The sequence below is a fragment of the Typopeltis vanoorti genome, chromosome 4, assembly GCF_054136105.1.
Source record: "Typopeltis vanoorti isolate ZY-2024b chromosome 4, IOZ_Tvanoo_1.0, whole genome shotgun sequence".
NCBI lineage: Eukaryota > Metazoa > Arthropoda > Arachnida > Uropygi > Thelyphonidae > Typopeltis > Typopeltis vanoorti.
In genome coordinates, this window is record NC_143552.1 from 66,314,134 (window position 1) to 66,328,298 (window position 14,165).

The 14,165-nt window shown below is 34.6% G+C and overlaps 1 protein-coding gene across 7 annotated transcripts in view; it reads left to right on the forward strand.

Annotated features, from left to right (window-relative positions):
• Nt5b (5' nucleotidase B) overlaps positions 1 to 14,165 on the forward strand; it is a 580,494-nt gene that overhangs the window by 325,018 nt on the left and 241,311 nt on the right. For all 7 annotated transcript variants that reach the window (XM_090391852.1, XM_090391851.1, XM_090391857.1 and 4 more), the window contains one exon: positions 2,068 to 2,147. In XM_090391852.1, the coding sequence (XP_090247978.1) occupies positions 2,068 to 2,147 (80 nt within the window). The remainder of the gene's footprint in view (positions 1 to 2,067; positions 2,148 to 14,165) is intronic.

The window sequence follows — 14,165 nt, forward strand, 5'->3', positions numbered from 1 at the left end:
TAACAATTACATCCTCTGATGAAATTATGAGATCTAGAACTCTTGATCCTCACATGCCTTTCTTTACGTGCTGCCTGAGATAGTTATCTTTCAAGAACTTGAGAAATTCATTTTCCTTATTCCCAAATGCTATCTCTTCATTCCAATCTATACCACCATAATTAAAATCATCCATAATAATTACCCTTCCTTTGTTCACTAATCCAAGTTGTTTATACATTTCTTCATCACCACCTTCCACATTCCCAGGCCTATAGCAACATCCAACTAAATGTCTTCCTCTCAACATTTCATGGGGAATTATTTCGTGGTGATTATCACAATTTTTCAGCACATCCTCATATGTATCCTTAACATGAGCACTTTCCTTCTGTGTTTTTATTTCAATCTCTCTGATTTTGGTGAGTTCTATATGATTCTCATTATCTTCATATCCTCTCAATTTCATAATCACTGGGGTCACTGATAAGCATGTATTATTATTATTATTATTATTATTACCACCCCAAGACCTCATGGAGTAAAAGACTCATCTGGGAGGTCCTTTTATCACACACACACACACACACACACACACACACACACACACACACACACACACACACAGCTCATCATACTGTGTTTTAAACACATTCAAACTCTTTGCAGACACCACATTCTCAGGCAAAGCATTCCAATCATTCACAACTCTGCACGAAAAAAACCTGCCTCTCACTCCCCTACTCACACCTTCTTTATACAGTTTCCAGGGATGACCTCTGGTTCTCCCCTGATCTCCCACTATTCTCTGTAAAACTTTTCTAATATTGATCCTATAACAACCCCTTACCAACTTGTAGGTCTCTATCATATCTCCCCTCTTCCTCCTGTCCACCAGACTCTGCAAATTACATCTTCTCAATCTTTCCTCATACTCGACATTTCAGAGGTCAGAGACTATCTTAGTCAGTCTCCTTTGGACCCTTTCCAACATTTCTTCATCCTTCTGAAAACCAGGGTGACCAAATCTGGGCACAATAGTCCATGTGTGGCCTAATGAAAGCCTTATACAACAGAACAAGAATCTTCCTACTTCTACACGTCATTGTCCTCTGCATCATCCCCAGAAGCCTTTGTGTTGCCTTCACAATTTTGGCAATGTGTCCCCTAAATTTTAGATCCTTATCCACTATCACCCCCAGATCTCTTATTTCCTCTACCTCCAACAATATATTCTCACCAAGCATAAATTCTGCATCCCATCTTTGTTTTTCAAATTTTCAAATGTATTATTATTATATTTGTTGGTCTTACTTCAAGTGTTACCATTATAGTTTGCTGATATATATTTTACTGAGCAGATTACATTTCTTCCCCATTCCATATTAAAGACTATTACAAATCTGTTTTTTGCTGCCTCCTCACCTTGAATAAATGATTCTGTAGTCACCACTCCAAAAGTCTCCAGTTCCACTTCATTTCATCTCACTAGTTCTAGTATGGCTATTTTCTTTAGATTTTTTAACTTTCCAGTTTGTAGGAGGGTTCTCCCATTTCATGTCCCAAAGAATATAAAGAATTTTGTTGGTTTACAACCTAGGAGGCCTTGTTACTTCCCCTGCCATGTACAAGTAGTTGAGTCATTTTGCACTTTATATTATCTCTTAGGACTTCCATCCATGCTGCTACCTTACTAGGGTAAAATAGGACAAATGGTATCTGATTGCTTTCCTTGTCACATTTCAATTACAATTTTCTGATATTACGCCTTCCTTCTACAAACTACCCATTTTTCACTCATTTGTCATTAGCAAAGCAAAAAATCTAGTTCTCACATTTTCCAGGGATGGCTCCTTTTTCTCACTTTTCCCACCATGTATTGAAATATGTTTTGAAAGTTCTTACCTGAAAGTTGTGCAGTAAACCAACTTCTGTGAAACATTAACATAAAATACAATCTGTATGGCTATTTTTATCAAACATATTTAATAATGATGAATAAAGAAGTTGATAATGCTTTAATAATTTATTTTACAAATTAGCTTATATTCATTAATAACTTTAAGAGATATTGTTATTTCTTTTTAGGGATCGCTAAAACAAGAAACTATTAATAATTTGGAAAAATACGTATACCAAGATGATAGACTTCTCATGTTGTTTAAAAGGTAGTATGTATATATGTTACCACAGCTTAATAATGCAGTAGGTTTTATAATTCATGCATTTTTTTAATGTTTATAATAATAATAACAGCCATGGTTATTATTATTATTTTGAAAAACTGGTCATTTCATTTGAAGTAATTCCTCATACTGAAAATCATATACAGTGAACTGTGTTTGTGTGCTAGTTACATGCTACCCATATTTAAAAACAGCACTTCATAATTGTGAAAAACAATCACTATAGAAAACACTATAGAAAAATTATTGTGTTAATGCTGTTCATTCCATATACAAATGGAATGCAGTCAGTTCTTCACATATGTGATTTATGAAAACTCATATTTACAACAGTCATACCATTAACACATTCACCAAATATCACCTCATTCCTGCAATTTATGATCTGGGTATTATTGCTACCTTCAAGACATTATTTAAGAAATAATTTTTCTTACGCCATTGCTACAACTGCAGGTGTGAAAATTCTGAGGGACTTTTGTAAGGAAATATAATATTTTGCATTGTACAAAAAATGTAGGTGCAATATTTGGAATGAGATGACAGCAGAGTGGCGTTTGTAAGAAGAAGGTGTTGAAAATGTATATTCATACATTCACAGGATTTTACAAAAACAAATGCTTACAAGGAATTGGTGACAAGACAGTTCTGCAAATAAAGAGTTGGAGGTCGATAGTGAAGATGTAGAACAGTTTGTGGGAACTGTGAAAGAAGAGCTCTTAGTTGAAGACCTTATAGAGCTAGAAGTGTGTGTGTGTGTTGAAGAAGAAAACAGGAGAGAGAGGAAAAAAAGAGCAAAAAAGCATGAAGAAACTGAGCACCCTGCCCCTCCCCATAAAAAAGAAAAGTTTACAGTGAAAAAATTAGCAGAGGCATTTGCTTCTGCTAATAAGGTAGTTCAGTTGTTTGAGGAAATGGGGAAACTTTCCAACAGGGAGAGATTTAGCAAGGTAGACAGAATGATGCAAGCTGCAGAGAAATTTATGCAGAAAAGAAAAGGCAAATTGTACAGATTAAGATATGTAAATTTTTAAAGACGCTTCCTCCCTCCTGCTCTTCACTCCTGAAAAATGGGCCTAGACCAGGGGTCGGGGAACTTTTTTTACCTATTACCCCAAAATATATTTATTTACGCCGACGTTACCCCCTTGATTTGAAAGGGAGAAAAGCATAGATTATTTAAATTCAAAAGGTTTATTGAATCTATTTATACGGAGAATACAATCATAAATATAAAAAGTGTGAAATAAATGCGATAAAATAAATTTATATCCTCATTATGAAACAAAAGGATTTCTTTGAAAACTTTTTCACTTCAGGTTTTGGAGAAATTATGTTGTTTCATTTTTGATACAATAACATCAAAATTGGGGCATTTTGATGTCAGAGCAATTTGGATAGTGTCTCTGGGGTCCAAATGATTTCTCTGCTTTGCTTTCATGTTCATTAGAGTGGAAAATCCTTGTTCGCAAAGGTAGGTTTTACAAAAGGCTGCCTCCTCATGTGCAATTTTGAAAGCCTTTGCAGCTATTGACATCCAAAAATATGACAGATCTGCCTTGTTTTCAAATTCAATACGTGCTTCATTAATGGATTGAAGTTCAAGAAGTGCCTCTGCCATTCCTTGAGGCTCTTCTGGTACATCAGCAATTTCACAATTAAAGGGATCTACAACCCAACTGACAGTATGTGAATCAAGATCTGGAAAGTAATCAGAGACCCGCTCTTTGAATTTGGTAAGATGCCTTATAACTGTATCCTTGATGTCGTCAAAAGTAATATTTTCACAATCTTCCAAAAACAAAGCTAACTTTGAAAAGGCGGCAGCTATCTTGTTTTGTTCTGCTTTCTGCCTCCAATATAAAAGCTTTGATCCAAACACTGAAATCTTTTCTCTGGCTGAAATTATATTGATGTTTTTTCCTTGCAATTCTTTGTTCAATGCATTCACATACTCAAAAATATCAGCTAAATATGCAAGATGTGCAACCCAGGAGGAATTTGTAAACTGATCTGCAGGAACATGCTTTTGATCAACCATAAAAATTTCAAGTTCAGTTTTGAGAGCCCACACTCGGTTCAGAACGTTTCCACGTGAGAACCACCTCACTTCTGTATGATAAAGTAGGTCTGTATATTCATCCTCACCATCTTTACATAATTCTCGAAATAGTTGCGTGTTTAGTGCATGTCCTTTGACAACATTGACAATGTTGATAACATCATGCATGACGGCTTCCAGTGCAGGTTCCAAATGTTTCACCAGTAGTACCTGGCGATGGATCATACAGTAGTCAACCTCAATTTTTGGATTATTCTCTCTCACCAAAGCTAAAAAACCACTTTCATGACCCAACATAGCTGGAGCTCCATCAGCAGACACAGCAATGCAGTCTTCCCAATTTATAAATAACGTTATTAAAGTATTCATTAACTTTATTGAAGATATCAATTCCACGAGATCGCAACTCGAGAGGAGAACAAAACGACAATTATTCTTCAATTGCATGTAAACCTTTGTAGTGAACATACACCATCAGCTGTGAATTACTACTGACATCTGTAGTCTCAACAAGCTGAATAGCAAGCATTTATTCTCTTTTATTGAAGAAATAACTTGTTCTCTCACATTTTCTGCTAAAATAGAAATTCTTTCTTTCACAACTTTTGCAGACATGGGCACTGAATTTAGTTTCATGGCTTCTTTCTGACCACACATAATCTCTGCCATTTTCAAAGCTGCTGGTTTAACCAATTCCTCACCAATAGTATATGGTTTCTTGTTTCGGGCAATCAACCAGGCTACTTCAAAGCTAGCCTTTGATGCTGAACATTGATCGAATGTACCTCTCAAGTTGCTGTCCAATCTTTGTCTTTTGACAGACATGTTCAAATTTACAAAGTATTCCCACAGTTTCGAAGACAGATGTGTGTGCAAATTATCCAAGTGTTTCTTCAATTGACTCTTTTTGAAAGATTTTGCAGTCAGTACTTTCAAACAGACAACACACTGTGGTTTCATTATTCCTTTGTCTTCTATTTGTATAAACTCATAATTGAGGAACTCTTCCTGGTATATTCTTTTTCTAGTTAATGTCATCTGAAGGGTAAAAAAGACAGTGATTGAATTTAAGTTTTTTAAAGTTAATTTAAATTTACAATAATTTAATGGGTAAACGTGGCACTAAGACATGTCCTCAAGATGAAGGCAGTATTTAATTATTTTATTGACCATCGAAAATTAATCGAGCAAGAAGAAAATATATTAATCAAATTATCAAACTAACATAAAACTAAAACATGGTTAATATATGAAAATCTTACACTTAAAATAGAACTATTGAAATAAATTAAATTAAATAACTACTTAAATCAACTTAAACAAAGCAAAAACACATGGGTCAAAAAATAAGGTTAAGGCAGGTAATAGACAACTGACAAATAATATATGTTTAGCCACTTGACAACACCTTAGCAACCAACTTGGTTGGAATTCAACATGGTGTGACATCTCCTAAACATGTTTATTACATTGGCCAGATGCAGTGTTGTTGCCAGAAGAAAAATTTCTGTCGTAACAAGGAATACGCTTTTTATATAATTTTATTTATGTCTATTGAGTCCTCATTACCCCCAAGAATTTCATTTTTACCCCACTTGGGGTAATTTACCCCAGTTCGCCGACCTCTGGCCTAGACATTCCAGAAGTGATGCATTTGGTGACCACCCTTAGAACGCTTTGTTGTGATTCCTGAATTTGAAGTGTTTTTTGATGACCTGATTGTTAATTTTGATAATCTGATTGTTTTTACTGGAAAATGCACACAAGTACCACAACTCATGTTTCATTTTTTTTAATTACAGTACAGTACTGTATACAGAAATTTCATGTTAGAATTTTAAATTGTATTTTACTATAAAAAGAGAGTAAAATTATTTTAAAATATAATAAAAACAGACCTACACATTTTAGCATTCAGGCATGTTAATTGTTAAGAAATACTTATTGACTGTATATACAGGTGAACCCAAACTTATACATGCTGTTTGTAATTTGAATGATTATAAGTTGAATTTAAATTTTTCATAACATGTATACTTTTAAATTTATATATGTGTTACTGAAATAAATTAGCATCTACCACATTAGGAACCATTATGAGGTCTTTTCAGTCAAATTATGAGTTAGCTGATCTTATATAGAGGTAGAAGGTTTTTTCTCCCATAAACTTGGGTTTTTTTGCCTTTCTTAACAAAACAGCTCCATTAACACACATTCTACAGACATAATATACTTATTCCCTAGAGGGGTGCAAACATTCACAAGTTGGCTGCATTGAATTGCTAAATCTCCTAATTAGGGGACTCAACCCATCTTGGAAGGATGAGAAATGGGTGGATAAAAATTAATTAACTCTATACAGAGATAGTAAATGTCATAAGCTGGCCAAGTGGTTAGCATATCTGCTCTCTAGCCCAGAGGCTGCAGGTTCTAATCCTGCCATGGGTATGGATGTTTGTGATAGTCTGTTAAAAGACTGGTGGTAGTGGGCAGTAGATGGCATTGGTGTAGATGATGTGGTTCGCTGTAATTGGTAGAGTGAGTGGTGGAGGATGGAGAGTTCTAGAGTAGGTGCCCTCCCTCAATGGGTCTTTGGACTCTCTGGAGGTGTCACATAATAATAATTTGAAGAGAATTTATTCTAAAAAAGAGCATTTTAATACATTTAAAAACTACTGTGCAGAAATGGGCCTCAGATTATCAAATCTAAAAAAGGCTAATTCTCTAATTTCCTTCTTTATTTCTATTTCCTCATCATTTGTTATTTCTTCTTAATGAGAATCAGTTAATTTTTCTACATGGAATCTGCAGCAGCACTCAGCAATCAACCTAATTTAAACAAATGCAAATGCATAAAACTTCCCAAAAGTATGGGAAACAATAATCATCAGAGGTCCCAGTTTACATCTTAGGCCATCAAACACCCATAGAGCTAGACCTTAGAGACACCCACATGTTTCATTATTGTGTTGTCTTTGTGTGTATGTTACAATGGTTATTTGTACTCACTGAAAATTTTGAAAGACAAAATATTGAAAGCATTAAAATTAGTTTGTAATCCTTTCCTGATGCTGTCTCCATTAAACCTCCAACACAATATCCTCCAAGCACTTAAGCCTTAACACATGGAAACTTTTCAACTTCTGAAGCATTTGTTTCCACATCAAGTCTCAGTCTCATCTCTGCAACTTTCTTGGTGATTTGCTCTTTAGTTTCTGGAGAATTTTGTAAACTAGAAACAAACTATGGGTACAGTTTTCTCCAAGAGTAGTTCATTTTTGTTGACTTCTTATTGTATCTTTTTCAAATATCTTTGAGAGTTACTTTAATCTGCACTGGTAGCTGCTACAGTTTGGCTGATTGTAGAATGTAAATAGAAGCATTTTTTTATAGTTGCAAATTTTATATGGGGTATTATAATTTGTATAATTTATAATAATATTAGAGACAGAAATACACTTTTACATTTAGATTTGTCTATAATGTTGAAGGGTGACCTGATGCATTATCAAGCAGCAGTAAAACTTTAAATGCCCAGTTGTTCTCTCTCTATCTTAAATATTTTTTAGCTGGAACAAAGTGATTTACAAACAACTTGTGGAATGGTGCAGATCTTATTATTAAGAGAGACTTCCAGGAAGTCAGGGACTCATTGAGGTAGACCATATACCACACAACACACCAGCTATCATACTTATTTTTGAATTCATTCATACTGCTTGCAATGGCAATCCATTCCAATCACCCACAACCCTAAGAGAGAAAAATTTAGCCCTCACCCCCTTTTTAGTGGAATTCATTCTCAGCTTCCAAGGATGCCCTCTTCTCCTTTCCCCACTCTCCATAAAATGAAAAATTCCATCAACTGAAATCCTGTATGATCCTTTCAGAAGTTTGTATATCTCAATCATATCACCTCTCTTTCTCCTGTTTGCTAGTGTCTACACTCTACAAATTTTCAATCTGTCTTCATAATCAGTATTCCACAATCCTGATATCATTTTAACTCGTCTTTGCATTCTCTCCGCTATCACAACAGAAACCACGAGATCAAACCAGCGCACAATAGTCCAAGTGAGGTCTTATCAAGGCCTTGTAAAGAGGCAAAATGACATCCTTATTTTTACATGTGAATGTTCATTTGAGCATTGCAATTATCTTTTGAGTTGTATTTGCAGTCTTTTTGCAACATGATCCCTGAGCTTCAACTTGCTACCTACTAACACTCGAAGATTCCTAGCCTGAGCTGTTTCTTCTAGCATAATTCCACCAATATAATATGACATTTAATATCTAATCACACCAAAGTGAATGACTTTACATTTACTGTCATTGAACTGACATCCATTTTCCCATGTCCACAACTCCAGTCTATTCAAATCATTGTGCAAGTACTGCATATCAGCAGCATTCCTGATTACCGTACCTATCTTTGCATCATCAGCAAATGTTTGTATGTTGCCTGTCAAATCCTTCGTAATATCATTAATGTACAGATTAAATAACAGTGGACTAAGGACTGATCATTGTGGTACACTACTAGTTATTTTATTTATTTAGTTATTTATTTATTTTTTTGTTGCAGACTTACATCCCCTGTATACCACTTTTTGATATCTTTCAGTTAGCCATCCTCTTATCCATGCTAATATTTTATAATCCAAACTCATATTCAATTTATGCAACAGTCTTCCATGCTGTATTCTGTCAATAGCCTTAGCAAAATCTAAAGTATCATGGTGCATCCATTCCCTTGTCTATTTCAATGATAACATTATTATAGAATGCAAGAAAGTTGCTAAAACATGACCTTCCCTTAGTAAACCCATGCTGTTCATTGTAAAGTAGAGATCCACTGTGAACCCATTTCTGAATGTGTCCTAACCAATTTTTCCAAAATCTTCACCACCACTCCTGAGATACTGATTGGTTGATAGTTGGATACATCACTCTTTGCACCACCCTTGTGCAATGGGATTACCATACTTTCTTTCCATTCCTGCAGAATCTTCCCTGTTCTGAGATTCAAATTACATAACCTGGTCCAAGGAATAGCCAGTTCAGCTGAAAACTCTTTTAGCACCTGTGCTGATATCCCATCTGTGAGGGGGGGGGTACATGTGATTCATTAGTTAGTGCCATTTTTATTCCAGCTGTATTCTCTTTCTCTAATTGCACTATTTGTTGAGAAATACATTACACAGACTGCAAAAGCCTCTGTACCTTATTCAGGGATACAATAAAACTATTTTTTTTTTTCTTACATCTACAGTATATAATGTCTGTTGGTGAGAGCGTGTTGTTTTTTATGTGAGAGGTATATGTGCAAAACCTTTTATACATTAAAAGATTTTGTATATATGCAAAACCTTTTAATGTCTTTTTTCGTAAATTGAAATCAGGGGTGCCAGTTATATGCAAGGGCAAATTATATTCTACTATTTTTTTTTTGTTTTTTTTTTCAAGCCAACATCATTAAAATCAATTTAATAATACAATAATCAATAATTTTATACTGAATAATATTATAAATTTTTGGTGATCAGAACGGGATATGTCAATGAAACTTATCACAAGTTAATTTAATGATGTTGGCCTGAGGAAACTACAATATTTTAGCATTAGTCCTGTGATCGATAACTAATTTAAATGCGTACTTTTATATTTGTCAGCATGCTACACTGTATACATAAGTGTATTAATACTCTTTATGATTATGCCATAATTAATTTTCTCCTTTAACTCCTCTAAATATACTTGTGAGTCATTATTTTCTGAAATGAATTTTATAAAAGACAGTTTAAGAAATAGAATGACTGATGAATCTAGTTCTGCGTGTGTATTACTAAAAGTGACAAAATATGAACCTGATATAAAGCATTTGCCATCAATGTACAACAGCAAAAATCTCATTAATAAATTGATATATTAATAAATTGATAAATAGGCTGATATTGATTTGTATACGACAATGTGTATGCAAATTATGAGTTCATTTTTATGAAATTCTATGTTAATTTTTAAACTTGTCTCAATAAAATTCTGCAATTTATTTTGTATTAATTAATGTTAATTAATTAATTAGTGTTGTATTAATTAGTTGCTGACATGCCCGGCACGTCAGCAACTTGATTTGTAAATTTTTGGCATGCGCCGGCACATCACAACTCGATTTGTAAACTTTTGGCACTCGGATTTAAAAAGGTTCGCCACCACTGCACTAGGTTGATAGCTTTTAGCAAAATGGGCATTCATTAGTTGAACAACCTTTTCTGCATCTGTCACCCTCATACCATCTGCATTCAGAAGAGTTATTCTTTCATATTCATTTTTTTACTTACAGCATATCAATAGAATTCTCATGGGCTGTCTTTAGCTTGCAGATCCAGTTTCTTTTCATACTCAGATTTAACTTTCCATACAACAGTTGTTGCGACTCTTCTGGCCTGCTGCTTATAATTTTCATAACAAAAAATCAACCTGATGCACACGATATTCCTTCTACATTATCTGTTTTGCTTAATAAAATTACACATCCATTTGACTCCTACTCTATTTATTTTTCGAACTCTTGGGACACATTCTGATATTGCATCATTTAAGTATTTTTTTAAATGCTTCCTATGCAATGTCAATATTCTTTCCATCCATTCCGCTGAACTTATTATACTCCTCGGTTGGTCATTTCCTGCTCTGTAGTTTAGCATGTAGCCTTTTCTGAATGGAACATTCATTAAACTTAGTCACATCCCAAGTGAGTACTGCATGATCACCATCACCATCCGGAGGCAGAATAGTTACGTCTTTAACTGAAACGCTTTAACTTAAATATGTCTTTAACTGTCGCATGCCACTTGAGGAAGTTGTTCCTCAACAGCTCGGTAAATTCAGTTTCATTCTTCTCATGAAATTTAATTTCTACCCAATCAGTATTTGGATAATTAAAGTCTCCCATTATGATTACTCATTATGAGAACACCCCTACTATGTAATTGATTTGTTAGATTCCACCTCACATGAGACTGCTTCAAATTCACTGCCACATGAAATACTATTACTAGTACTACAGTCATAGTGCTCAACACTAACTGGATTCAAGTCATCCAATATCATTAGCAGTATGCTCCTTCCTCTCCTATCCTGTCTGTCCTTCCTAAAAATACTGTACCCTTTACACTTAGTACTATTTAATATGTCTGATTCTGATAGCCAGGTCTCACTAATGCCTACAATCTGAGGTCCCAACATATTGACCAAGACAACAAACTCTATCCCTTTGTTTCTGATGCTCCTAGCATTCGTGTGCAGACAGAGGAATCCATATATGTGCTTTTTCAATTGAAGGTGAGTTTGACAATCTCATACGGTGGTAGCAAGATTTTTTTCTCCTGGAAACATGGGTTTCTCATTCCGTGTATAGACAAATCAGCTTTCAGAACACATGCAATTTACAGACAAAAAATACTGTTGTTGGTGATGATGATGATTGGTGATAGATGGTGGTGATTGTCATAGTTGGAGAATTAATAGTAGTGGAGAAGATGAGATGTATTTAGCAAAAGTAAAGTAGTGTGCCCTTCCCCAATGAATCCTTGGATTCCCTGAAGGTGTCACATAATAATAATAATGATCTACCTGCATGTTCTTTTGTATACTCTTGTCTGCAGTCACCTGAGACAGTTGGACAACTTGCAGATCTCTATTCTTCTCTAGTGCCTTATACATGTAGACATTTTTCATATGTTTGATGGATCCGAACTGGACAAACACAGAGTTGAAATTGTTCTCTCCTCGTAATCATTTCCATGATAATGTTCATTCCCATCATTAGCACAATTATATAACATTGTCACTCTTACATGTTCTCACCATCCCTCCCATTATAATTTAGTTTCCCAGACTCTGTGTGTTAGGTTTGATACCAGTTATTAGTTTTTCAAGACTCCTGATACCAAATGCATTCAGGTGTGGGCTCTTATACGAATCTAATCTTATCTCAAACTCATTAAACACATCCAAAAACTTGCATTCATTCCTTCTACACAGGCTATGCACTGAATTGTTTGCCATCATAGCCCCTTTTTAATTCATTTTTATCATATGTAGGTAATATACTTACTATTTTCACTTTCTCACTCTTCACTCTCACCTCTTCTAACAACCCTTTCATGTCCTCTCTCATACTGAACTTATCACTGGTTATGTCATTAGTACCTACTACAATTATGATCTCATTTACTTTTCTGTTTTTGAATTGCATGTAATATATTTTTAATTTTAGCTTTAACTTAAATACCAAATAACATCCTTCTTTTTACAAACAACATTACCTGATTTTTGCTTACAGTCACCTGATTTTTTGCTTTGTTGTTTCTTATTTTGCAGCTTAATTTTCTTTTCCTCCCTATGTGTATTCAAACACCTTTCAACTTTCTGTGTCTTTCTTGTATTATCTGTACAAACTTTCTGTTTGTACTATCTGTCTGTAATTGGACTTTTTGTATTACACAAAGTTTTTTTTAGAATTCCGCATGACCAGCATTGCTGCCTTTTCAAAACTTCTGAAACATCAAGTTTTCAGGTTGTAAACCACAAGTGGTTTTAGTTCAGTCTACAGATGCATTCCTACCAAGTAGTAGTCAAACGATACTTTGAAATTTAGAATCCTGGAACATCGATGTTGATAAGATCAGCCTTCTTCTTCAATAATTTTTGATAATAGCAAAGGAATGTTTGGGCTATATTGTGATTGGCACTTGCAGACTCATCAGATGATGAAAGTTTTTTTTTCCCCCCTAGAATCTAGCAGATCACCCGGTGCTAGCCTTAAATTCAGCAGAATGATCTGTTTCCCCCTCCCATGCTCATTTTAATGTCCTAAAAAAGATTCTAGACCTATCTTAAATCATTTCAGGCTCAAGCCCCCCCCCACACACACACTTTGTTCTGAATCCCAGTTATTAAACTATGTTCAGTTTCTTCAACAGTGGTATTTCATATTTTTAGAAGTAACTGGAGACTGAACAGGGCCTAAATTGTGGTAAAATCACAATTTCTCGTTTAAAATTGCTGCGGTTGTTGAATGACTGATGTTATGAACTTGACCATTTGAAGTGATTTGCCATTTTCAGAATGCTAATTATGTTCCTTTTAGCTTCTACTGAAATCAAATGATGTTTTTTCTACTTTTAGTACTCTCACAATTATTGAATTTCTGTTTGTTTTCCATATTTTGAGAGTAATAAAAAATAGAATGGTTAATGTAAACATACACAACATTGATGTGTGGTATATGTTCAGCACTTGAAGAATATTCAGTGTGGCATAAAAATAGGAATTACTGGATTACAAAACATTCATCTTACATAACACCATTCAATACAACATGAAACAGCAAAAATTACTGGACTGAACATTTTCAGTTACGAATCACTAAATATTATTGAACATTTGCACATCATAAAATGTTCACATGTGCAGGGTTCTATGTTCATTAAATGAATTGAGAGTTATAATTTATTAGTTCGTGCAATGTTCCTAAATATGAATTGTTCAGTTCTTAAAAGAAGTGCATATACAAACTGATAAAAATTAAAGTATCCCAGTTTAAGGCCTTGTGGGGTGCCACCCAGTGAGCCAAAGGCTGCAAAACTTTGCAGGAATACATTGTGTGTTATGCCGAAGCAATATCTGAAGGGGGGGATCCAAAATTCGCCACCGGGGTGCTGTATAATGTACTGAATGTAGTAATTTTTCTGTGTAAAAAGGAGAAAACAAACACAAGCATAAATAACACATTCCCAGTATACCACAAACATGCTGTGTTATGGCATCTTTCAGTGCTGTCAAGTTATCACAATGATCCTGATAAACTTTGTCTTTGAGAAATCCCCAGAGCTAGAGGTCACATGGTCAGATAAGGTAAATGAGGTGGTCAT